Source organism: Eretmochelys imbricata, chromosome 1, assembly GCF_965152235.1.
Source record: "Eretmochelys imbricata isolate rEreImb1 chromosome 1, rEreImb1.hap1, whole genome shotgun sequence".
Taxonomy (NCBI): Eukaryota; Metazoa; Chordata; order Testudines; family Cheloniidae; genus Eretmochelys; species Eretmochelys imbricata.
The window spans coordinates 217,905,891-217,932,765 of NC_135572.1; the positions used below are offsets into that span (position 1 = coordinate 217,905,891).

Here is a 26,875-nt window from a genome sequence, read left to right on the forward strand (position 1 = left end):
TTGGAGTGACTGAGCTACACCTGCCACAATGAGCCATCAGGAATCAGACAGCATCTTCCTGCAGGACACCAACAACTGCCAGCAGAGTGGGTCAACAGAATAACCCTGCTGCCATGATGCAAGGCACTAACTATGGTGCTAGAGACTACAGTGATGGGCCTCTTATTGATGTGTGTAATGAAAGTAATAAATAATAATAATGAATAACAATAACTAATTAACAATAAAAGATCCCAGTGAGGTATCAAGAGAGATCCATGAAAATATTATGAGTCATAAAGTATTAGGAAATTGAGTTACTCTCTTTGGTCAGGACATTAGATTAAAGAGGAGAATAACCTGAACTGTATTCCTGAGCCCACCTAGAACAGATTGTGGATCCTCCCCTTGAATATTAGTACTCTGCATTGTTGGCCAAATGAAAAAAAAAGAAAGAAAGAAATTGGGTTCATTCACATCAGGGGAGGTCTTGTTGTGAATTGTCTTCCACAGCTGATGCCTGTTGCTTTTCCTCTAGCACTGGGGCCAGGTCTGGGACTCTCTGCCCGGTCCGGGCTACCGTGAACCTGCTCATATGTAGGGCCTCCTCATAGACTGGAGGGGTCTCCGATCCGCAAGGGGGTGGTGCTCCTAGCACAGCATTGTGGGAATGTGCCACAGCCAGTATCCTCCTGGCAGCAGGACCAAACACAGAATGCAGAGCTGAAAGGAGTGAGATTGGGAAAGGTTAATCTAACCCTGGAACATCAAATACCAGACAGAGAGCACAAATATACTTGCTGTGTAAGGCTTTTCCGAGCTACACACACTCAGTGCCAACCACCTTTCTTCTCCAAGGCCATCCCTTCTCATCAGACACATCCTCTACCGAAACCTTCCACAAATGCTTCTCTCAGCTGCTGGACCTGTCCTCGTTCCACCAAAAGAAGTGTCCCACCTTCATTCCCTACTTCCCAGCTAGCTGGATCTTCCAGATATAGCCCATGAAATCCCCCAGTCTCAACTCGCAGATGCCCCCATTCCCCAGCATCAAGCAATCTGGCCCATACACCAGCTGTTAGGACCCTCCCTCTACTACCCCAGCAAGTGACATGATGACCCATATGTAGCTAAGACTGGATCTGATCCTTGAACCCCTAGTTTCAAACTTTTGGGGCTCTAGAATTTGGCACTTTGAAGTATGTTATGGGTTCTAGACTTAAGGGGACAGCTCCTTAGCTGGTGTAAATCAATGTAGCACTATTTACCGCAGTGGAGCTTTCTGACTTATACCAGCTGAAGATCTAGCCCTTGAAATTCATGGGATACAAAGGTCTGAATTTTTCAGACCTTCAGTTTCTGGATTCTGGAATATGTTCAAGGATTCTCAGCCTTCTCTACATCTACCTTGGCTTCTGCATGGTCACACTCACAAGTGATAGTGCTCTGGAGAGTGTTGTCATGATCAAAGGCGATGACTGTGACCTCATAGGGGTGGGAACCCGACTCCTCCCCTGCCTGCCGGCAGCAGCACCTCATGCAGGCTGACACCAGGCCACACAGAAGCAGCAGCCCACCAATTGCCACCACCAGCCTGTAGAGAGAGAGGGAGCAGCGTTATTGCCATACCTTTTCTTTATGTACAGACACTGAATGGATTCTAAGAAGTGATCACACCCATTTTACTAACATTTAAAGAGACAGTCCTTTAAAAAGAAAAAAGCACTCAGCTGCACATCTGTGCTGTGAAATCATGAATGTTGTACATCTTACATTTCTCATAATAAAACTAATTCATTTAATAAAAATGCATGACTGAGAAGAGGGAAAGAGATATGTTCATGTTTGACGTGTTATCTAATACTAAGGAACAGGAAAACACAATACTTCCTTCACGACACTAGAGGGAACTGAGGGAAAGAGGAGAAGGGAGGAATTGTTCGATTTTTTGTCACTTAAAGGATCAGATTTAATTCTATCAATTGCTTGCTAACTTTAGTGACAAATACAAATGATATTTATGTAAGTGTAAACTTACCAGATGTACCAGAGACGGACCCAATCAGTGCTTGAGCAGCTGAGAAAAAGAGGGTGAAAGAAAGAGTTAACAACATAACATCATAGGAATATGGGATGGAGAAATTCCCTGTTTGATCCTATCTTATCTACCATGCCAACTCCCATCTTCACTCCAGTTGATGAAAGATGGAGACTGGTCTACACTATAAGTTTTAAATGAGTCACATGATGGAGCTTCCACCACTTCTCACTGAGGAGACTATTCTTCAGTCTAATAAATCTCATTACTAGGAATTTTTTCTTAATGGCCAGCCTCATATTTTCTCTTTTATAGATTCATAGACACTAATGTCAGAAGGGACCATTATGATCATCTAGTCTGACCTCCTGCACAACGCAGGCCACAGAATCTCACCCACCCACTCCTGTGAAAAACCTCACCTATGTCTGAGCTATTGAAGTCCTCAAATCGTGGTTTAAAGACTTCAAGGAGCAGAGAATCCTCCAGCAAGTGACCCCGTGCCCCATGCTACAGAGGAAGGTGAAAAACCTCCAGGGCCTCTTCCAATCTGCCCGGGAGGAAAATTCCTTCCCGACCCCAAATATGGCAATCAGCTAAACCCTGAGCATATGGGCAAGATTCATCAGCCAGATACTACAGAACATTCTTTCCTGGGTAACTCAGATCCCACCCTATCTAACATCCCATCACAGGCCATTAGGCCTATTTACCATGAATATTTAAAGATCAATTAATTACCAAAATCATGTTATCCCATCATACCATCTCCTCCATAAACTTAGCGAGTTTAATCTTAAAGCCAGATCGATCTATTGACCCCACTGCTCCCCTTGAAAGGCTATTCCAAAACTTCACTCCTCTGATGGTTAGAAACCTTCGTCTAATTTCAAGTCTAAACTTCCTGGTGGCCAGTTTATATCCATTTGTTCTTGTGTCCACATTCGTATTGAGCTTAAATAATTCCTTAAATAATTTTATTCAGCTTCATCCCATTTTCTCCAAGTTCTCCCCGTCACACGCACACTTCGTGACTATGTTATTCTGTTTACATCCTTCAGATACTTCTAGAGAGTTCTCATGTCTGCGTCTTCCTTATTTTTTCTTTATAAATCAGCCCTTCCAGCCCCATTATTTTTGTTGTTTTTCTTTGAATTTCTCTCCCAATTTGTCACCCTCTTTTTGGAAGTGGGTGCACTGCACATTTCTTTACCTATAATTAGTAGAGTTGATCAAATTCTGAATATTGAATCCTTACAATGAACTGCTTGAAAAACAGTGATAGAACAAAAATTAATCCCAGAAATTTCTTGGCAAAAGTTTTCAAACAACCAATACCCCTGAAAAAATAAAAATCAGACAATTTGCAAGTATAAAGACAGGGCAAATACATAAAATAAATTGTATGTTAAGAATTAGTAACTCAGATCTAACAAACAAACTTTCTGGCCCTGGAAAATGCTTGCTCACAATTTACCAATACTGTTAACTAAAGCAAACTCCATTGGTGAGAGACAAGGCCATCAGCTGAGATTCCTCCCATGTCTGTCACTCCCGCCCTCAACCTCTTCTGAAAAGAATGCAGGATGTGTATACTCACTGTTCAGCATTCACACAGGCCTCTTCACATCTCACTTGGGGAAACTACAAGGAGAGTAAAGGCAATCAGGGTGAATTGTCCTCACTTAGTCTCCTTGATGTCCTGTGTTCAGTATCTCTCTCATCCACCCCAATGCCAATCCTAATGCCCCCACCCATGGATTCACAGTTACCCACTCTCTTTCATCCCTCTCACGCACACCAGCATTAATCTGAATTCTCCTCTCCCCCATGCAAACGTAATTTATATTTTACCTTCCCCTGCCTCCATTAGAGACCTAAATTCCCTTCTGTTCTCTCTTTCCACAGACTATTACCGGCTTTCTACATCCTATATGACAGATCTGAATTCCCCTCTATGCCTAAAAATATAGACCCATCAATATCCTATTATTTACTGTGCCCACTACAAATCTGAATTCCACACTGTGCTGATGGATCTTCAGTTATCCCATTTTCTATCATTCCTCAATGTAGATTTTATTAACCCCACAATTTTCTTGCTTCACTTATCCCCACTTGCTCTACATCCTAACATCCTGTTTACTGCTTTGAATTCTCCTCTGCCCCTACTTTATTTCCCCAATACTTTTAAATATCAGGGAAATTCTTACTTCATATCTATCTTTGGCTCAAATCCCCTTGAACTTTCTGATGTAATACAGTGCCCCAGCAGAGGCCAAAGTCTGCCAAAGAGGAACCTGTGATGTGACTCACCCAAGAGAGACTTGCCAGAGCAGAGACGGTCACGAGAGGGCTACCGATCCCCATGAAGAAAAAAACAGCTGACTCTGCTGTCTCATGTAGCTTAGGGCCAGTGCCTCCTTCCTAATTTCAGTTCATCCTCGCCAGTCCTCACAGTGGGGTGAGGAGCAGGGAAACTCCCTTTCCAGAGTGAGTTCCTTCTTTCTTCTTCTTCCTCTACTGCTTTCTGCACCCTTCTGGGTTTGTCTTTCCCTCTCATGCACACTTGTCTGCCTTCTTCTCTCTTTGTCTTTCTGTCTCTCTCTGTTACTCTCTTTCTCTCCCTTCAGAAGAGAGCCCAAACACTATCCAGTCACTTCATGAAAAGAACTGAGGATGCCAGTAACTTAGCTTTGCTATTTCCAACTGATCTAGCTCAGGGAGTCAAGGAGAAAAATGTACCCATGATCCTGAAAGAAGGGAGAATGGAGAACTCTCTTCTGTGGGGGTGGGGGGGAAGCTGCTCTGACCTCATTTATTCCCAGTTACTTCTCTCCCCGCCCCCTTATCCAGGGAGACTGGTGCAGTTTGAAGGTCATTTGTTCACCTTCTGCTTTACTCCGATGTGACCCCTCCTGTTCCCCTCCCTCAACACCCTCCCATCATTATACTTGTGCTGTTCTGGCCTGCTGAGTCTAACCAGAAGCTCAGAATCAGAATGGAAAGCACATTGCACCTGGGACATTCCTGCTGGCACAGGATGGGCAGAACTGGGGGGTGGGGTGTTATGGAATATCTAAAAACTTCTCCACACACCCCTCACTCTTAATATGCAGAGCTCCCTTCTCCTCAACTGGTGCCTCTCCCCTTTGCTCTGGTGATCACCTCAGTCCTGATATGCAGAACTCTCTGCTATTCCAATCATGGCCCCCATCTCTTCCAGCTTAAGCAAAGCACACAGTCTTGACCTACAGAAACCTCCACTGTTCAAGGCTTGAGTTCCTTACACAGCTCTACCGGTGTCCCTCAATCCTGCCCTGCAGCCCCCCTGCTATTCCAGTCCTAGGCTTTCCATACAACTCTGCTGCTGCCCCTCAGTCCTGCCCTGCAGCCCCACTGCTATTTCTGTCCTGGGCTCCCCACACAGCTCTGTCAATGCGCCACAACTCCTCTCCTCCTGCATACATTACAATTGTCCCTCCAGCTATTTAACTTAATAGGCCTCTTTTAATGACCTGCTGTTTTCCCTCTTGTATAATCACTTTGGATTTCTATTACATTACTGCTCACGGGTATCCATGAAGTGCTTCCATGTATGTAATTAGCATCTCTCTCACACACACACAGTTTCCAATAGTTGAAACAGAAAAATTGCTCCTCAGTAATGTGTTATTATTTCTGCCCTGCAACCATCCAGGATTGGTATATGAATATGTGTTTGAGGAAGTGAGCAGTGCAGAGACTAGTGGAACTTGTTACTCCATGTTGCAATCACGTCGCATCCATATTAAGCTGGTGAATCATTAGCCCTGGTCATGGCTATTAAAGGCAAAGAGCAGAACCAATGGATTCATAAACATAACACACACATTCCCCCCAAACGGGGGCTAAGAACCATCCACTATGAGCAACCTCCAAAAGAATCATGGGCTTCTCAGGCTGTTCAGATTGTAATCTTTCTATCTATCCGTCTGTCTGGTCATCTCTCCCTCACCCTTCTATCTGAATTAGTTTATGATCTGGGCCTATATACTGAATACTGGTGTGCAAAGAAGAAACATGCAAAAACACACTAGAGGCTTCTTTCCCATCTGCAGACTGCTCCAGATTCCTGTTCTTTCCTTTCTTTAAATGTCCCTATATATCATGGAAGTTTCAAATGAAAAGACAGTACAGCCTTCACTGAACAGCCTTCACTGCATACAACTCTTAGAGCTGAAGTGGCTCAACACACAATAACCAAAAAAAAACAAGTGCAAATTATAAGTGTGGCTCAACTTTTCTGCAGCTTTATAACTCAGACTCATTTAACAACCCAGAAAACTAAAAATAATTCTAAAAAAAATCTGGGTCATTGCATTTACAACTGATTATTGTGACCCTAGATGTATGACCATTTCTCCAAACTGTTCTTTCCAGCCACCAGGTATTCAGCTAATGTAAATCAACATTGCTTTACTGAAAGTCGGTGGAGCTACGCTGATTTACACCAGCTGAGGATCTGGTCCATCATATGTAATCATCCATTGAAGTCCAAATTGTCAGTTTTTACTTTTAGTTCAATAGCTATTGACAACAGATTGTCAATCAGATTTTTTAGTGAAATGCTAATATTATAAGAAAATTTCAATTTTAGACTGATCAAATTTTGCAAAATATCACATGAAGTGATAAACATTTCTCTAATGAAAGAGTAACATTACAACCTGAAATTGTGACCTTCAGAGAGCACATGATCATTCATTCCGGCTGAACTATGTTGGCTCCAGTTCTTTAATTTCTGTGGTCTCTGGTAATACCATGGTTATAGTTGGGCATAGTAATTTAACCATGGCCTCATTAATCTATTACACAGTGACAGAAAAATTCACATTCAACTTGATACTTTGGCTCATTTATCCCATAACTTTATTTTCCTTTGATTTGTTTTACGGTGAAGTCAGTTTTTTCCACCAGATTTTCCCCCTTTTTAGAAGTTTAAAGCAAGTGATTATACCCTTTACAAAATTGCTCACAATCATCCTTGTCTTGTTGATGTGTTCTGCTGTTGTCATATTTTTCAAGGGCCCATTACATGTTCAGCAGTGAGATTCGTACTTCCTACTGGTTTCAGAGTAGCAGCCGTGTTAGTCTGTATCCGCAAAAAGGAAAGGAGTACTTGTGGCACCTTAGAGACTAACATATTTATTTGAGCATAAGCTTTCGTGACCTACAGCTCACTTCATCGGATGCATGCAGTAGAAAATACAGGGGGGAGATTTTATATACACAGAGAACATGAAACAATGGGTGTTACAAAACACACTGTAACGGGAGTGATCAGGTAAGGTGAGCTATTACCAGCAGGGGACGGGGGGGAGGGGGGAAATAATCTTTTGTAGTGATAATCAAGGTGGGCCATTTCCAGCAGTTGTCCAGAACATGTGAGGAACAGTGTGTGTGTGTGGGGGGAGGGGAGGAATAAACATGGGGAACTAGTTTTCCTTTGTGTAATGACACATCCACTCCCAGTCTTTATTCAAGCCTAAATTAATTGTGTCCAGTTTGCAAATTAATTCGCATTCAACAGTCTCTCGTTGGAGTCTGTTTTTGAAGGTTTTTTTGGAGTCGGTTTTTTGAAGGCCATCCACAGCCTCAGAAACATCTCTGACATCATAATCAAAAAGGCTGACAAAGGAGGTGCTGTTGTCATCATGAATAGGTTGGAATATGAACACGAGGCTGCTAGGCAGCTTTCCAACACCACTTTCTGCAAGCCATTACCCTCTGATCCCACTGAGGGTTACCAAAAGAAACTACACCATCTGCCCAAGAAACTCCCTGAAAAAGCACAAGCACAAATCCGCACAGACACACCTCTAGAACTCTGACCTGGGGTATTCTATCTGCTACCCATGATCCATAAACCTGGAAACCCTGGACGCCCCATCATCTCAGGCATTGGCACCCTGACAGCAGGATTGTCTGGCTGTGTAGACGCCCTTCTCAGGCCCTACGCTACCAGCACTCCCAGCTATCTTTGAGACACCACTGACTTCCTGAGGAAACTACAATCTATCAATGATCTTCCTGAAAACACCATCCTGGCCACTATGGATGTAGAAGCCCTCTACACCAACATTCCACACAAAGATGGACTACAAGCCATCAGGAACAGTATCCCCGATAATGTCACGGCAAACCTGGTGGCTGAACTTTGTGACTTTGTCCTCACCCACAACCATTTCAGATTTGGGGACAATGTATACCTTCAAATCAGTGGCACTGCTATGGGTACCCGCATGGCCCCACAGTATGCCAACATTTTTATGGCTGACTTAGAACAACGCTTCCTCAGCTCTCATCCCCTAATGCCCCTACTCTACTTGCGCTACACTGATGACGTCTTCATCATCTGGACCCATGGAAAAGAAGCCCTTGAGGAATTCCACCATGATTTCAACAATTTCCATTCCACCATCAACCTCAGCCTGGACCAGTCCACACAAGAGATCCACTTCCTGGACACTACGGTGCTAATAAGCGATGGTCACATAAACACCACCCTATACCAGAAACCTACTATGCTTACTGACATGCCTCCAGCTTCCATCCAGACCACACCACATGATCCATTGTCTACAGCCAAACTCTACGATACAACCGCATTTGCTCCAACCCCTCAGACAAAGACAAACACCTACAAGATCTCTATCAAGTGTTCTTACAACTACAGTACCCATCTGATGAAGTGAAGAAACAGACTGACAGAGCCAGAAGAGTACCCAGAAGTTACCTACTACAGGACAGGCCCAACAAAGAAAATAACAGAACGCCACTAGCCATCACCTTCAGCCCCCAACTTAAACCTCTACAGTGCATCATCAAGGATCTATAACCTGTCCTGAAGGATGACCCATCACTCTCACAGATCTTGGGAGACAGGCCAGTCCTTGCCTACAGACAGCCCCCCAACCTGAAGCAAATACTCACCAGCAACCACACACCACACAACAAAAACACTAACTCAGGAACCTATCCTTGCAACAAAGTCCGTTGCCAACTGTGTCCACATATCTATTCAGGGGACACGATCATAGGGCCTAATCACATCAGCCACACTATCAGAGGCTCGTTCACCTGCACATCTACCAATGTGATATATGCCATCATGTGCCAGCAAAGCCCCTCTGCCATGTACATTGGCCAAACTGGACAGTCTCTACGTAAAAGAATAAATGGACACAAATAACATTCGAAAACCAGTCGGAGAACACTCTTCAACAAAAAAACTTCAAAAACAGACTCCAACGAGAGACTGCTGAATTGGACTTAATTTGCAAACTGGACGCCATTAACTTAGGCTTGAATAAAGACTGGGAGTGGATGTGTCATTACACAAAGGAAAACTAATTCCCCATGTTTATTCCTCCCTCCTCCCCCCCACACATGTTCTGGACAACTGCTGGAAATGGCCCACCTTGATTATCACTACAAAAGGTTATTTCCCCCCACACACACCACACTCCTGCTGGTAATAGCTCACCTTACCTGATCACTCTCGTTACAGTATGTATGGTAACACCCATTGTTTCATGTTCTCTGTTTATATAAAATCTCCCCACTGTATTTTCTACTGCATGCATCTGATGAAGTGAGCTGTAGCTCATGAAATTTGTTAGTCTCTAAGGTGGCAAAAGTACTCCATTTCTTTTTACTTCCTACTGGGGCTCCAGTGACAGCATATTTTGCTGGTGAACAGGCAGAGAACTCCCCCTTTTATATACACAAGCACACACACATTTCTGGGCTAATGCAGTCTCAGCAAGGTCTCAATCTCCTCCCAGATTTGATTAAATTCAGTTGGGCAGTTCTTGGAAGTCAATAGAAATTTCCATTACGCATGCTTTGTTACCCTTCTGAGGAATGTTTTTTTTTAAGGCCAGCTTCTTTAGTCACATCAGATATTTCCCTTGTGAATTTAGAAACACAGAAGATGGGAAAGCTTTTGGGGTTCATAACAGCCATTTGTTTTTTTCCTGAAGTTGGAGAAGAGATATGCCCACTGTTTCATGTACCACATGCTGGGTAATAACACAAAAGGACACCAGCTTGTACAACAAAACAGGCTGTTTATTAAGAGAACTATTTACAGAAATGCTGCAACTGCAGCTAGCATTCTCACCCATGTGCATACAGACTGACTTCTTGGTGCCTTCTCTAAACTTTTCCTCCTGCAAACTCTGCTCTAGCCTCCAAGTTCCAAGCAGGTTGCTGCACCCACCTCACAGAAGATTCAATGTGGTGGCTGGGCTAGGAGTTAGTGGTCTGCACTGCTGTGCAAGAAATACATGGAGTCCAGGTCATAGTGCCCATTTTTCCTACTGAAAGAGGTAAGGGTTTCTCTGTGTCAGGAGAATAGGACCTCTGATCTTCTACCTCCTGGGGCTGGTGAGGTCTGGGAATGATGTGGAAGTAGGGCTTGGTGCCACAAAAGGGGTAGCATTCTGCATTGCCCAATAGTGGTCTGTTGCCCCCTGGAGCGACAACTAGTGAGAATGCTACTGAGACTGGGTTCTTGTGCTCCTTGAATTAGTGCTATGTGCTGCCAAGCAAGAGACTCAAGTTCAAGACCTATTCCTGGCCTCACAGGCAGCAGCTGGGACGGCTACAGCGTCTAGGACTGGTTAAGGGTCTGTCTTAATCTCAATCAAATAACAAGCATTTTGGGGTCCTGCTGTTTTGGAGGCTCTGTAACTCATCCATATGTCCCTTTGCAGCACTGGGATTAGAGGGACAGGAAACAATACATTTCCAGGTCTCCAGCGACCCTCAAGCAATAGGACCAGAAAAAAAGGCAACTCATGTCTGGAGTTTCTTCTTCTGGTGGCTTGGGGCCCTGCAAATAGTAAAGCTGACTCTGGTATGGTGCAGCTTATCTGTAAACCATGGAGAACCAGTATCTATTCCTAATATTGGTATCACACTCTCTGGAGTTGGCAGCACTGCAAGGATTGGGCCTGATGCCTACGACAGTTAGTGCTCTGAGTTGTCTGATGAGAAACCTGGGTTCAGTTCCCATTCTGATTCTTTTAGTCCTTAGGTGGGATGTTGGCTATGAAAACTGGATCTGTTACACCCTAGGAGTCAGAACTCCATGCAGGAGCACAAAAGCACCTAGAAAAACAAGTTCAGTTCTGAGGCTTGGATTCTTGTTTCTCCACAGGACTAGTGAGGACTGGGAACATTGAAGAACACTGTTTGAATTTACTGAGTGTTTAATAATTGTGTAATAAAGTTGAGAATTGAAACACATATTGCACTGAAGCCTCAAGAAATCTGTAAAGAATCATAGAATCATAGAATATCAGGGTTGGAAGGGACCTCAGGAGGTCATCTAGTCCAACCCCCTGCTCAAAGCAGGACAGATCCCCGACTAAATCATCCCAGCCAGGGCTTTGTCAAGCCTGACCTTAAAAACTTCTAGGGAAGGAGATTCCATCACCTTCCTAGGTAACGCATTCCAGTGTTTCACCACCCTCATAGTGAAAAAGTTTTTCTTAATATCCAACCTAAATCTCCCCCACTGCAACTTGAGACCATTACTCCTTGTTCTGTCATCTGCTACCACTGAGAACAGTCTAGAGCCATCCTCTTTGGAACCCCCTTTCAGGTAGTTGAAAGCAGCTATCAAATCCCCCCTCATTCTTCTCTTCTGAAGACTAAACATCCCCAGTTCCCTCAGCCTCTCCTCATAAGTCATGTGTTCCAGTCCCCTAATCATTTTTGTTGCCCTCCGCTGGACTCTTTCCAATTTTTCCACATCCTTCTTGTAGTGTGGGGCCCAAAACTGGACACAGTACTCCAGATGAGGCCTCACCAGTGTCGAATAGAGAGGAACGATCACGTCCCTCGATCTGCTGGCAATGCCCCTACTTATACGTCCCAAAATGCCATTGGCCTTCTTGGCAACAAGGGCACACTGTTGACTCATATCCAGCTTCTCGTCCACTGTAACCCCTAGGTCCTTTTCTGCAGAAGTGCTGCCGAGCCATTCGGTTCCTAGTCTGTAGCGGTGCATTGGATTCTTCCGTCCTAATTGCAGGACTCTGCACTTGTCCTTGTTGAACCTCATCAGATTTCTTTTGGCCCAATCCTCCAATTTGTCTAGGTCCCTCTGTATCCTCCAGCGTATCTACCACTCCTCCCAGTTTAGTGTCATCTGCAGACTTGCTGAGGGTGCAATCCACATCATCCTCCAGATCATTAATGAAGATATTGAACAAAACCAGCTGCAGGACCGACCCTTGGGGCACTCCACTTGATACCGGCTGCCAACTAGACACGGAGCCATTGATCACTACCCGTTGAGCCCGACAATCTAGCCAGCTTTCTATCCACCTTATAGTCCATTCATCCAGCCCATACTTCTTTAACTTGCTGGCAAGAATACTGCGGGAGACCGTGTCAAAAGCTTTGCTAAAGTCAAGGAACAATGCGTCCACTGCTTTCCCTTCATCCACAGAGCCAGTTATCTTGTCATAAACCAGTTATCTCGTCAACTGTGTAAGCACAGTTTTAATCTAGCCTTTTCTAGCCCGCTTCCTATTAATCACATTTCAGCTCACTCTCTCTGTCTCCATAAATCTCTCTATGCATTTATGGCAGTAACCAAGAAATGCAAGACTCCCTATCCCATTCCCACTGTGTTTGTGCAGAGGCAGATGAAGAAATAAATGTCAGCTTGTGAAGCTATTGTAAAAGCTCCCACAATGTATAAAACAAGCTCCCCAAATGGCCCAGATTTTGTTTTATAAAACTCTGGCATGAGCCATAGTCCCCGTCTGATTTGTAGATGAATCACTCTCTCATTTCTAATGACTCTGACCATTCGAAGGATCAAACCCAGAACTGTATCTCTGTCGGTCTCTCCCTCTGTGCGCTCAGCCATAGGATTTCTCTCAGAACCTTGCCAAAAATGGCTGAAGTGACCTATGCAGATCTGAAGTTCATGACACTGGAGCAGCCCAGGAATCAGGAGCCCAATGAAGCCAAAGTGAAAGGTAACAGAGTGGGGTAGATCTTACATGGTGAGCTTGCTTACTTAGAACACAGCATTCAGTGTTGTCCCTCTGTGTTCATACACCAATGGGACCTCTCTTAGAAAACTGCATTCAGCTCCAGGACCAGAAATCTGTTGAGAAATTAGAGGGAGAGGAGCTATACTGCTAAGAAGCTGGAGTGGTTGGTTTTCAGAAAAGAGTAGAAGAGCTAAGACTCATATTATCCCCTGATATGCACACAAATGACCCCCCTGAAATCACCGGGACTGAAGCCATTTGGGTGGCATGGGTTGTAGAATTTGGTCCTCAGTATATATCTCTTAACTAACCAATTAGTAATGAAGGAATATGATTAATAGCTACAAGTATCTGAAGAGTATATATATCAAGAATGCAGAGGACCTCTTTATGCAGGGGCAAAGGGGTCTAACTAGGCATAATAGGATGAAGTTAAGAAAAAAGGTACATTTTTGGATTAGTTATTAGGCATCAATTCCTAGAGGTCAGCAAAATAGTCTTCCCAAGGGAAATGATGGATTATTATTATTGGGTTATTTAAAACTGAATAAGAATATTCTGTAGGAACAATTCTGGATTGTCCCCCCAAGGGATGGAACAGATGGGTGGAAAAAGACCCTTTGGCCTTTAACTTCAGAGTCTATGAAAATAATGCTGTGTAGCTTCACAACAGTGCTGTGTGTGTGGTTGATCCCTGTTCTATTGAGTATATACAGTTTTTAAAGTGCTTTGAAACCATTCAGGATTAAAGGTGCTAGAGGAACAAAGAATTAGTCTAACAAAATTCCAACAGGATCTTAATTGATCAATTTACAAGACTGAGGAACACTTTCCTGGGGGGATTCTCTGTCCGTAGCCAATCTAGTGGCTACCCCATTACCAGCCCTCAGAAGGATTCCTGGATCTTAGATACAGAGTAAAAAGTCAGACTCTGTAGAGTGCTTCCCCTTAGGGTTGGGAATGGGGATGGTTAATTCAGATGTTGGATTGTTTGGATCCCACAGGATTTCACAGGGTGCCTTCAGCATGGAATAGATTTTTTTTTTTTTTTACCAAAGACGAAGAGTATCAGCTGGAATCAGAGAAGTACTGATTATTGTGTGTGTGTGTGGTTATGCATACATTGCCTATCTGTCTTTGCATATATGTTTGTTTCCATATTGCTTGTATGTACCTATATATTTCCATGTACGTCTATGTTTGTGTACTCTATGTGCATCATGTCCGTGTTTATATGGCAAGATTTTCAGAAGTGATTTTGAATGTCCATTTTTTGGGGTGCTCAATTTGAGACACCTTTAAAGGGGCCTGATTTTCAGAAGATGTGTGTTTTAGAGGGTAATTTCTGAAAATTAGTCCTCTTCAAAGTGTCTCAAGTTGGGCACTCAAAAATGAAGGCACGCAAAATCACTAACCACAACTGAAAACCTTGGCCATGTTTTAGACATATACATATGTGTTTGGTAACGAATGCATATGGTGGGGAGGGTTTTTTTTTCTTACATGTGTACATTTCCGTGTCTCTATATGTTAGTCACTTACATCCTATTCTGTCCATCTCAATAATTTGAACCTATCTATATATATAAATACCACTGGGTATTTCTATCTCCAGGGTCCAATGCGTCCTTGGCATCTGTCTGCTGAAGGGGGGGTCAATCAGTAGCACAATTATTGGGGAAGTTTTTGTAAAGTATTACTATGAACTGGACTGAACCCATCAATTCATTTCACATAGCTGCACAGCCATCAGACAGGAACGATTTTCAGTCACTGCTGACTTGGGGCTATGTATGAACTGGTGAGATGTGAGAGGATCCATTTATTTGTCGATTCCCTTCCTTTTCTTTATCTCAGAATCTCCCCCTCCATCTCCTTATTGGCGACTTGCAGCAGTGATTCTTGGGATCTTCTGCTTGGGTTTGCTGGTAACAGCTGGGGTCCTGAGTGTGAAGTGTAAGTATCAGCAGAGAAGCTGGGCTAAGAATTCAGTGTGAACCCTTAACATGTTTTGAAATAAATTAAAGGAGAGGAAATGCAGTCTTGTGGTTCAGGCACAGCTTGGGCATTAGGGGATCTGGAAAGTTTTCCTTGCTGTGTGAGCTTAGTCCAATCTCTCTGTACCTCAGTTTCACATTCTTTGAAGCAGGGATAATGCCTGTTTCAAATGCTGCCAGGGAGCTGGGGTGTGAGGCTTAATTTCTCTCTTATCCCATGACAGCTTATTTTGCTTAAGAGCCTTTGGGGAGGGACCTTGTCAAAGGCTTTCTGAAAATCTAAGTACACTATATCCACTGGATCCCCCTTGTCCACATGATTATTAACTCACCCAAAGAATCCTAGTAGATTGGTGAGGCATGATTTCCCTTTACAAAAACCATGGTGACTCTTCCCCAACAAATTATGTTCATCTATGTGTCTGACAATTTTATTCTTTACTATCGTTTCAACCAGTTTGCCCGGTACTGAAGTAAGGCTTTGTAACTGCCAGGATCACCTTTGTAGCCCTTTTTAAAAATTGACATCACATTAGCTACCATCCAGTCATTTGGTACAGAAGCTGATTTAAATGATAGGTTACAAACCACAGTTAGTAGTTCTGCAATTTCACATTTGAGTTCCTTCAGAACTCTTGCATGAATACCATCTGATCCTGGTGACTTATTCCTGTTTAATTTATCAATTTGTTCCAAAACCTCCTCTAATATCCCCTCAATCTGGGACAGTTGCTCAGATATATCACCTAAAAAGAATGGCTAAGGTTTGGGAATTTCCCTCACATCCTCAGCTGTGAAGACCGATGCAAAGAAATAATTTACTTTCTCTGCAATTGCCTTATCATCCTTGAGTGCTCCTTTAGCATCTTGATCGTCCAGTGGCCCCACTGGTTGTTTAGCATGTTTCCTGCTTCTGATGTACTTAATTTTTAATTTTTTTTTGCTATTACTTTTTGAATCTTTGGCTAGCTGTTCTTAAAATTCTTTTTTGGCCTTCCAAATTATATTTTTACACTTCACTTGCCAGAGTTCATGCTCCTTCTGTTTTCCTCACTAGGATTTAAGTTCCATTTTTTAAAGGATGCCTTTTTGACTTTTTGTTCAACATATATACATTTATATACATTTCATATGGAAATATATAACATACTCTAATATTAAATGGAACAATTTCATTCTAGTTGTTTTGTGAATTGAAGTCACACAGGTTTCCCAGCTAGTGAGTGAATGGCATGAAAACCTTACCCAGAAAAGGGAAATTCTGGGAAACCTCACCCAGCAGCTGGAGTTTCTCCAAGCGCAGAACCTAAACCTTTCGGAGACTGTGCAGCAACTGGCAAGCTACAGAGGTAACTTTTTTTCTAGGGAGTGCTTGTAGAGCTGGGCAGGAAATGTTTTTTTTTTTTCCATCCCACAAGAGCTTAGGAAAAAAACTTTTCTAGGGATGAAATGTTGAAATCTAGAAATTTTCGTGAACCAATAAACAGGGGGAAAAAATGGATCAGGTCAAATCAAAACATTTTATTTTGATACCACCCTTTTAAAATCGTTGTTAATATTTTTAAAATATAAATTACTAAAATTTGAAAATGAAAAATGGAAGTCTTTATTTAGAAAATGTTGAAGTGGGACATTCTGACAATTTCAGAACTTCTTTTCAAAAGATTTTGAATCCTCAGATTTGTCAAAACTGACCCTTTCGTGTATAAAGTTTTCGTTTTGACAAATCAACATTGTCAAAACCCCTTTTTTTCCCCTCACTCCTGCTGATAATAGCTCACCTTAACTGATCACTCTCGTTATAGTGGGTATGACAACACCCATTTTTCATGTTCTCTGTGTGTGTATATATATATATATATATATATCTTCCTACTGTATTTTCCACTGCATGCATCCGATGAAGTGGGTTTTAGCCCACGAAAGCTTATGCTCAAATGAATTTGTTAGTCTCTAAGGTGCCACAAGTACTCCCTGTTCTTTTTGCTGATTACAGACTAACACGGCTACCACTCTGAAATCTTTCTAGTATGTGGCAATGAAAAGCTTAGTGTGAGCATCACTGCTTTCTACTGGATGTGAGCAAAACTCCTCAACTGTTTTAATAGACCCTATGCTGGTGATTTTTCTATCCCTTATTTGGTATGGGTTTGGTCTTTTCATGAAGATCTGAGTTTGTTAGGTTTTCCATACACATATCGGAGGGAAGGAGGGGAGCAGATTGAACAAAAGTTTCTGTGGTAATCCCCTCTGCCTCTAAATGGAACACAAAATAGCAGCAGTCTCCTACACAGAAAGTCAAAATACATCAAATCATAAGGGTTCAATATTCCACATCGTTCCATCCTAATTGCCATCCAGCATGAAGTCCTGAGAGGCTAGGGTATACACTGGCAACTATGACATTCCTAGTTAGCTATGGATTTGTAGCAATATAAAATTGTGCTGTGAACTACAGATAGGTGAACCATTATGCAGAAAGAAACAACCATCCCAAAACAAGAACCAAAGTTTCCTGAACCTTTTCTGAAGTCTCCAAATAGTATTGGGTACTTTAAAAAAAAAAATCCCACAAATAATAACAATTCCTGCATCCATTTGTAAGCCAGAACTGGACCTCCCAAAGTACCACAAGAGAAAGACTGTTTTCATTATTGTATTGCCAGCCCAACAAGACGCAGGAATTTTGCAGACTTATTGAGTTTGGAGGAGTCTGCACAAGGGTCAGAAAAACAATCCAATATTTTGATTGCTTCTTTCTGACTTCAGTATTGAACCAGAGTCTCAGTTTGGTGTTCAAGGGGAAATCAGCTAACAAAATGGTATGGCAGAAAGGAATAAACACAGTCACTAACACTAAAGGCTTCTTCTTAAGGAATAATGGGTCTGATTCTCTCCTGCTTTACTCCTTGTGCCATCATCTACACCTGTACAAAAAGAGTGCAAAGTGGATATGAAATGCCACCAAATCAGAATGGTAGCACAGGTGTAAATGGCTTCATAATGTGCAAGCCTGATGAGAATCAGGCCCAATGTTTTGAACAAGAAATAAAAACAATAGAGCTACAAATAATATAAATAAAATAATGGGACAACAATTCTGTTTGATGGCAATTTTGAGGTTCCAAATTTTGTTTTCGTTCCACACTGGAACCAAAATAAAACCTTGTGAATGTTTTCGCGAGAATGGAATTGTGTCAATGTCCACTGTCAGGTCAAAACTTGAGCTTTTCAATTAAGGAAGAGGTGTGGACAGCCTGAAGGGTAGGGCACTGATGTGGGAGACACAGCAGGTTCAATTCCCAGAGTGATCTGGGATGAAGAACTCTCCTATGAATTAGGTAGAGTGGGGGCTTAAACCTGGGTCTCCTCTATTCCAGGCCATTGCCCTAACCACCAGCCTATACAACATGAGGGAGCTGCTCTCAAAAAATCTTCCTAGCAAAAACGTTGCTGAAACTGCTACATTTTCCCAGACATTTCAGTTTTGACTAAGCAGCATATTTCAACAAAACTTCATTTAGTCTCAAATGTTCCTACCAGCTCTAAGAAATTAATTAACACACACAGAGTAAATAAAAAACTCCCACGGTAGGCCTCTGCCCCTGTGTGTTTGCAGCCCAACCTGCCCAAAGGCTCTCAGGAGCAGCCTTCTCTCATACCCTTCTACAGACATGGGTGCAAGTTTAAGGGGGAAGACAGACTGAAAAGGTAGTATTGTGCTGATGGATGTACTGACTCAGCTGAGACATAAAACGAGGTCCCCATTGCTTGTGTGCACTCAAGGTCTCATTTGTGAAAAAAGAGATGTTAGCCCTGGTGGATCTGATCAAATTCTAAATGGGTTAGTATTACTCGAGCTGTAGGAAGCTCTTCAGTTTTGGTTTTTAAGTGCTCAGCCAAACTTCGTGATTTGGCTGACTTAGCCGCAGCCTTAACTACAGAGTGGCTATTGCTGTTCCATAATACAGTTTGTGGATGTTTCTGTGACCCTTTAGTAGGAAATCTCTAGATGGTGCTATTGATAAGCAGGGTGATATGGTATTTTATTTTCAAGGACATAGATGCAGCCTTTGTCCTGAGAACTGGCTACAGCATGGAGAGAACTGTTACTTCCTTTCTACCAAATGGAAAACTTGGCAAGAAAGCAAAGCTCTTTGCTCTTCCCTGGATTCCAGATTTCTTAAGATAGAGAGTAAGGAAGAGCTGGTAATGATTCATTTTTCTCTCTTACTTTAAGGGTATTTTTTTATTTCTAATGTTCAGCTGAGTGGAGGAAAAATCCAGGAGATGGTGCTCACACTCAGATATATAGGAACATAGGGCTAGATCCTTTTCTGGTGTAAATCAGTGTAGTTCCACTGACCAGTCGATTATGCTTATATATACCTATCAGAGGATCCAGGCCATAGGACTTGCCCTAAGAGCCGGCTGTTCCATGTACTTCCTTATCCCACCTCAAACCAAACTTCAGTAGATCATTTAGCAGTTCTATTTGATATCCAATCTCCAGACATGTTGGAACAGACCGCTAGTCCTCCACTTGGCTGGCTTTCCATCTCTTGCCTTACTGAATTAGAAAAGTAGTCAGTCAAGCTTGCCATCTTGCTCCCTGACCTCCCAGATCAAAACACCCAGCCCATCTCATTTCCTGATCCCTCCAATACCAGATGAAGCAGAATGTAATACATGAAAGCAAACCTGACTGGGAAGGCAAAGATGTTCACTGTGGGGAAAATTCCTCCCAGACTCCCATTGCTGATCAGTTTAAACCCTGAAGCACGTGATTTGATTACTCTGATTTTGGCCAGCCTAACCAGAACACCAGACAAAACTCATCTCAAGGGCTAAGACCTTTCACTTCCCTCGTGACTGCTGTATGCAGAGTCTGATGGAAAGAATTCTCCCAGGCCCATTACATGATCCTGGGAAGTGCTGAGCCCATAGTTATTCATTCAGCACATCACCTTTCCTGGCCTGTGAAATAGAACTAACTGCTGGAACTGGAAAACCCAAGGCAGATTTCCTTGCAAAACAAGCCTCTGTTATAAACACCTGAAACCAATGAGTTCTGTTTCTCTCTGTGCCTCTCTCCCTTTGCAGCTTTCCAGTTCTGTCTGGCTATGGAGGGGATATGATTCAGAGCTTTGCTTATGTTTCCATACAGGGTTTCATAATAAGATCAGCACAGTCTTATAGTTCCTATTCTTTCTGGATTGCCTTATCTCGCAAATATGCTGATGGGTCCTGGTTATGGGAGGATGGCACAGCTTTCTCCACTAACCTGTAAGTCTCTGCATGGCTAGAAATGGTTCAATTTCTAGGTATGAAGAAGGAAGACGTGATCCTTAATTATGGACTCACTCACTCACTTACCCAACCTCCTAGTCATCCATCACTCACACGCCCACTAGGTAGACAGACTGTACTTGACAGCTGACTTACCTTAATGCACTTCTACTTCAAGTTCAAAGGGGTGGCTGGCTGGGCTTATATAAAGTTGATTAGTGATTTTTACCACATGAAACTGGCTGCAGCTGGTTGTAAACTCTGACTTTCTATTCCAGGTTTCGTATCCCAGAAGCTAGTTCCAGTCTTTACCAGATCTGTGTGTCAATTCAAGGTGCAAATGTTCACGCTGCCGAGTGTGGGTCATACAAGTTCTGCATTTGTGAGAAAGTGGCTAATCCAGTGGGGACTGCCTAACTGAGCTAATCAGACAGACAGGGGGTGCAGATCTCCAGAGAAAGACACATCCTGAGATGCTGCTCTATGGAGTTGTCTCTACCACTGGGGTTTGTGACAAAGAAAAGACAGGTGCGCAATCTGAGCTCACTTGTTAAGGTTAATTTTAGGGATCACCAAAGTTGTACTTTATTGTGTTCTGGCACACACTAGACAGTCCTTTAGATTCACCCTTGAGCCTTCCTCCAGCAGCTCCTTTCCAGCTATTCTTCACTCAACGGTACTGACAACCCTCACACACTCCTGTTTCTCACTGAGCCTCACCAGAGTCTAATCTCAACACCTACCCTTTGCTGATGCCTGCTCAGAGAAGGAGGGATAGCCTGAGTAACTGACGCAAACATATTACAAAATAAGATAGACAACGACAGGGAAAGCTGTAGCAAGGAGGAGGGATAGCTCAGTGGTTTGAGCATTAGCCTGCTAAACCCCAGGTTGCGAGTTCAATCGTCGAGGGGGGCATTTAGGAATCTGGGGCAAAAACTGGGGATTAGTCCTGCTTTGAGCAAGCAGGGGGTTGGACTAGATGACCTCCTGAGATCTCTTCCAACCCTGGTATGCTACATGCAGAGAACCTGAAACTGAGAAGGTCCCCCAGTGCTCCCTGCTGATACACCAAAGGATCAGTTTGTAAGAGGCCCAGTCAATTTCTGTAGAGTGCAAGCTTTCATTTGAAACAAAACTAAGGAAGAGATTTTCCAACTGAAGTAACCTCAGTGAGAGCAGAGTTAGGCCAACCCTGAGTTCTCCTGAATTTAAAAATAAAAACACTCCTTGCATACTCAGTGTTGTCAACTCTCATGATTTTATTGTGAGTCTGGCAATATTTGATACTGGCCCTGGCCACTGGAATCAAGAGATTGCAACAGAATCTCAGCTTTAATTTAAAAAAGAGTAAGTTTCTAGCCCTCATGATTACCAAGAAAAGCTTGAAAACATGACCAGAGTTCACCCTAAAGGCTTAGAAACCAGAAAGCAAATACAAAGAACTTCACATTTATTTTAAAAAATCTCATGGTTTTTGAGCAAATCCCATGATTTTGAAGGCCTGACTCATAACTTTTGAATGCCAGGGGGAGGCAATAGCTAATGAGCTATTTTTGTGCTGCGTCTGGTGATTACGGAAGAAATGCAGTATCCATGCAGGGAAACCTCCTTAGTGTGCATCAGGTTTGCTTAATTACTTCCCCAAATTCCATTTTCCAGTCTATCTTCTATGAGTTTTACAATGTGTATAAATACTGATGGTGATAATTTGTGTAATGCTTGCTTCTTAGACAGCCACTGTGCATGATGCCCTCAAGGATAAGAAACTTGTAAGCAGAGGGCCTTTGGCTGCGGAAAGCCCTACCACCACAGAGCCCTTCTGTGTGACCCACACACCTCTGCAGCTCTTTGAGAGGCTGAATGGGCAGAGGTGAGACAGAGCCATGGATTTCTTATCTCCATGGCACTGACCAACTCCAAAGCTACTTGGAAACACCCACAAGAATGAATTAGATGCTGTCACCAGGAATTCTTGCTAGTTGCCCATGTGTATATTTAATACCCTTCTGATGTACTCCGTGAAAATTAAGATCTGAGGTCAGGCAGACAGAGAAAGGTGAGGGTCACTCTACTATTATACCAAGCCACAGAACCAAAGAAGGCTGTGCTCTTCCTCAGTAGTGCTGTCTCAGAATGGCTGGTGAGGGACATAGTGGGCACGGAAGGGGAATGAGGTGACAGTTACAGGCAGAGTACTTTTCTCATGTCCAGTGTTTTATGCTGTGATGAAAAAAGAGGCAGTTTCATTCCATAGCAGGAGTGGAGACCCTGATAGGGACTAATGTTCTAGCACACAGAGGACAGGGGAGTCTGAAGTGGCTGATGTTAAAGCCCTGGCAGCAGAGGAGGCTATGATGGGCACTACGAAACTGCAGAGGGAAGGAAAGAGACACAAATGGGGACGAATGGATGGATCTGGAGCAGGGAAGAAGGGACGCAGGGGCTTGTGTGCTGGCCTGAGGAAGGAGCCAAAAACACAGGCTGGATTTAGTGGTCAGAATTAGCCAGTGCTTACTTAGTGAGGCTGATGTGAGGGACTGAATTATGGGAGAAAACAGTGAGGGGTGCTGGTGTTATGGGACAGAGCTAAGGATGAGACAGTGATAGAGGTGAGGCCTGTGGCTGGGAAGGAGAGAGTGAGGGCCTGCAATTACAGGCTGGGGCTGGCGAGGAGACTGTGTTAGTTAGGCGTCTTGTTTTCGACCAGAATGCCCAGTCAAAAAGAGACTCTGGAGGCTCCAGTCAGCACTGCTGACTGGGCCGTTAAAAGTCTGGTCTGGAGCGCAGTGCAGCTAAGGCAGGCTGCCTGCCTGCCCTGGCTCTGCGCATCTCCCCAGAAGCAGCTGGCATGTCCAGCCCCTAGGTGCAGGGGCGATTAGGGAAGCTCTGTGTGCTGCCCCCGGGAACCCCTGCCCCTGGGAACTGCAGCCAGTGGGAGTTGTGGGGCGGTGCCTGCAGGTGCAGGCAGCACATACCACGCAGAGTCGCTTAGGGACCAGACATGCCAGCCCCTTCTGGGAGCAGCACGGAGCCAGGGCAGGCAGGGAGCCTGCCTTAGCCCTGCTGTGCTGCCAAGCGGAAGCCACCAGAGATTAAGCACTGCCCGGCCGGCACCCACACCCCAAACTCCCTGCCCCAGGTCAGAACCCCCTCCCACACCCTAACTCCCTCCCAGAGCCCACACCCCCTCCTGGATCCCAACCCCCTACCCCAGCCCTGAGCCCCGGCCTGCATTCCAAACCCCTCAGCCCGAGCCCAGAGCACCCTAAACCCCTTATCCCCAGCCCCACCCTAAAGCCTGCATCTGTAGCCAGAGCCCTAACCCCCTCCTGCACACCAACCCCCTGCCCCAGCCCAGTGAAAATGAGTGAGGGTGGGGGAGAGCATGTGATGGAGGGAGGCAGGTTAGAGTGAGTGGGGCCAGGGCCTCAGGGAAGGGGCAGGTCGGGGGCAGGGCAAGGGTATTCGGTTTTGTGCAATTAGAAAGTTGGCAACCCTAGTGTTAGTATGCAATGTCTATTCCTCCATGTCTTCCTGGAAGCTCTTCCCAATCTGGAACAATGACCAGGAAGCCAGGCCTGCGGCTCATCAGGACCCTCACCTTGGGAGATGGGCTGCCCTCAGTGTCCAGAACAGGCTCCATGCATATGCAGGACCTTTTCTGCCGTCTGGTGGGAGAATCTTCATGGTGCCTCCATGGCACATCTGCAGGGGCAGTTCCCCAAAGCTCCTGCAGGAGCCCAGCTAACAAAGTTCTCCTCCTGCCACAGCCTCAGAATTTCCCCATTCAAGGACCTTGCAGCTCCCTAAGTGCCAGGAGACATTAAGGGGGCTGGCATTATGGGCTGGGACTGGGAAGGCCACTGTTGTTGTTAACATCTTGTTTAGTTCCTGGAAGCTCTTCCCAGCCTGGGATAACAACCAGGAAAACAGACCCTGTTGCCCACCTAAACCCTCGCCTTGGGAGGTGGGCTGCCTTCGTGCTCCAGAACTGGCTTCACCCACACATGGGACATTTTGCTGCCCATTGATAGGAGTGCCTTCATGCTGCCTCCATGACACATATGCAGAGTTAGGGCCATTGGGAGTGGGTATTGTTGGCTGGGGGAGGCTGTGCCTCCTCAGACAGCCTGGCGTGGCCCCGCCCATGCTCCACCCTCAGGCCTGCTCCTGCAGTTCCAGGTGCTCTCCCCTGGCCCAGGCTGGATGGGGCTGGCCGGCCTGCTTCCCACATGGACTCAGGGCAGTTGGAGCTCAGACCGTGCTGCTCAACTGCCCAGCACTCCAGGGCTGGGGCGGCCACCCAGTGCACTGGGGCTGGGGCCATGGTGGGGGTGCTCTGGGCTCTTGCAGGAGTGGGGGTAGAAGGAAAGGGGGAGGGGCGGGTCACCGGGAACAAGGGGCAGGGCCGGGGGCTAGCCTCCCCCATCAGCCAGGTCATCGGCCGCCCATGATTAGGGCCCAAATCTCGTGTGTGAGCCCAGATGGCAATGGGTCAATCTTTGCCATACCTTCAATTTTCCCCTAGTGCCTCTTCAGAGAGGCCAGTTTTCAGGATTTCTGCAGCTTCTTGGGTGCCAAGAGGAGGACACTGGTGTCAGTGGGACCATCACTGGAGATGAACCTGAGTCACAAATTTCAGATCTGGCTGCAAACTTCCCGAGAGTATCAGTGTGAGTCCATCACTCCCTGCTCCCCTGCTGCCCATTGGGGTAACCTTTTCCTTCTAATAACCTGTCAGGGGTTGGCTGTGTGTTCTGGGGCCAGCGGTATGGCCTAGTGGTGGTACTCTGAGGTGTGACACCTAATTGGCGAGAATCCAGTGGCTGCCTTGTCTTGCGACTATATCTTGGGTTAGTGTTGCCTAGTGGCGAAAGTGAGGGGTAGGGGAACCCGAGCCTGCACTACTCCATCAGGTTCTGACCCATGGCCTTTTGAAGCAGTAACTCTTGTACTGGGCTTAGGGCTTGATACCCCTAAATGTGCTCCCTAGGTCACTTCCTAACTTTGTCTCTGTCCCTTCGGCGGCATCTTGGGCTGGACTTGGAATCCCTTCTGTGTTTCCTGTTGATCTATCTCAGAAGTCTCCTTTGCTGTCAACAGAGACACATCACCTTCAGCTCCCATGGTCGATGGGCTTTCAGGGGCACGGTCTTAGCAATGTGAAGCCTGGGCAGCTTCCAGGCAGGAGGCTACAGCCCAGACTGAGCTGAGTTACTTCCTTTTAAATGCTCTCTCCACAGGGACCAGGCCCAGCAGACGTGAAGAGGCATGGCTTCCTATGCTGAAAGAAGCTCCTTTACCCTTGCCTTCCTGCCACGGGGTTGATACACCCCAACACATAGCCCCTTGCATATAGAGGGGCCAGGCTGTCTTGCTCACCCACTCCCCTCTCTTCTGCAGATTGGGGAGTGTGGAGCACTGGAGGTTCCAGTCGCCTCTGCCTTCATTGGCAGAGGGTCACTGCCTGCTGATTCCCTGTCTGGACTGTGCACTGCCAGGTAGCTCTTTACTTGACAATTTCCTCTCACAGCCCTTCCCCTGGCCCCAATACTGCTGGGGAGGAAAGGTAAAAGTCCTCACAATTTCTAGGCAGGACTTGAGACTCCAATACAATGACATTGATTTGACGCCTCCAGCTCAGGATTCCCCATGCAATGAGATTTTCCACTGTGCTTCAGTCAAGAGCCTACACCGACCAGAGGCCCTGAAAGGAAGCAAGGCCTCAGGCCTAATCACCCTGTTCCAGACTATGAGGAATCTTCCACCCTAGCTCTGGATTTAGTGATAGTTTGTTAAAGGGTTAGAAACTCTAGGAAAGAACCTGTTCAGTTCCTAAGGGAGATGCTGTTTTGTTCCTGGTCTTCTGCCCTGACCCAAAGGAGACACAGAAGTTGAAAGAATAAAACCAATATATGTCATTAGAAGAAAAGCTCACTCTGTGAGCTGGAGAGAATTGAGGGGAAACTGTCCCTGGACATCACATATTGACTAAAGGTACCATGGAAGCAGATGGTGACTAGATTTTGTTTTTACAGGGGAAATTTCTCAGTGTCATCATAGCAGTATGAGAGGGAACAGAAATGGAGAAATAGATGGTGCTTGTCATCCAATTTGGGCATGTGCAGGGTGGACCGTGGTCTGTGCTAGGAGGTTTTGGAGATGTTATGAGAACAAGTAGGAGGCAAATGTCAGCAGGGAATGGGCTTTTGCTCAGGAGCATGGGAGGATAAGGAGATGGGTCATGGGTGTTCATTGTCCAAGGAACATGTGGAAGAAGGATACCTGTTTCTGGTCCCCATTGCCTTCCAGCTTCTCTTCCCCTCATATAGTACCTTAATGATGACTCTGAGACCAACCCAGCTTTCTCTGCATGGGGGCCTATAGCTCCACCTGTCTGCCTCCACACTGTACTGTGAAAACATTAGTACCCAATACAGTGTGGGTGCTTCAGAACCAGATGATGCCCATGGAAGCTCTTCACTCAGGTTCCATCCCTGTTACCA

At 44.8% G+C, this 26,875-nt stretch overlaps 2 protein-coding genes across 2 annotated transcripts; one reads left to right on the forward strand and one right to left on the reverse strand.

Moving 5' to 3' along the window:
• Positions 1–457: 457 nt before the first annotated feature.
• On the reverse strand, positions 458–4,387 carry TMEM52B (transmembrane protein 52B). Its single transcript, XM_077807375.1, has 5 exons — positions 4,334–4,387; positions 3,618–3,661; positions 2,018–2,056; positions 1,413–1,573; positions 458–702 (listed from the first exon to the last, which is right to left on the reverse strand). Exons 1-5 carry the CDS (start codon positions 4,385–4,387, stop codon positions 458–460), a joined length of 543 nt encoding a protein of 180 aa, XP_077663501.1.
• Positions 4,388–12,977: 8,590 nt separating this feature from the next.
• On the forward strand, positions 12,978–20,783 carry LOC144268190 (oxidized low-density lipoprotein receptor 1-like). Its single transcript, XM_077822874.1, has 6 exons — positions 12,978–13,062; positions 14,938–15,036; positions 16,277–16,426; positions 17,683–17,800; positions 20,181–20,363; positions 20,645–20,783. The coding sequence occupies exons 1-6, from the start codon at positions 12,978–12,980 to the stop codon at positions 20,781–20,783; spliced, it is 774 nt and encodes a 257-aa protein (XP_077679000.1).
• Positions 20,784–26,875: the final 6,092 nt, after the last annotated feature.

Excerpts from the sequence above, each read along its gene's own strand:
- TMEM52B (XM_077807375.1), bottom strand. The coding sequence starts at position 4,387 with ATGGGGATCGGTAGCCCTCTCGTGACCGTCTCTGCTCTGGCAAGTCTC. Across the intron at positions 2,057-3,617 it reads GCCTGTGTGAATGCTGAACA|CTGCTCAAGCACTGATTGGG; the intron begins GTGAGTATACAC and ends TCTTTTTCTCAG. Across the intron at positions 1,574-2,017 it reads GTCCGTCTCTGGTACATCTG|GCTGGTGGTGGCAATTGGTG; the intron begins GTAAGTTTACAC and ends CTCTCTCTACAG.
- LOC144268190 (XM_077822874.1), top strand. The coding sequence starts at position 12,978 with ATGGCTGAAGTGACCTATGCAGATCTGAAGTTCATGACACTGGAGCAG. Across the intron at positions 15,037-16,276 it reads TGGGGTCCTGAGTGTGAAGT|TCACACAGGTTTCCCAGCTA; the intron begins GTAAGTATCAGC and ends TGTGAATTGAAG. Across the intron at positions 17,801-20,180 it reads TTGGAGGAGTCTGCACAAGG|CTTTCCAGTTCTGTCTGGCT; the intron begins GTCAGAAAAACA and ends CTCCCTTTGCAG.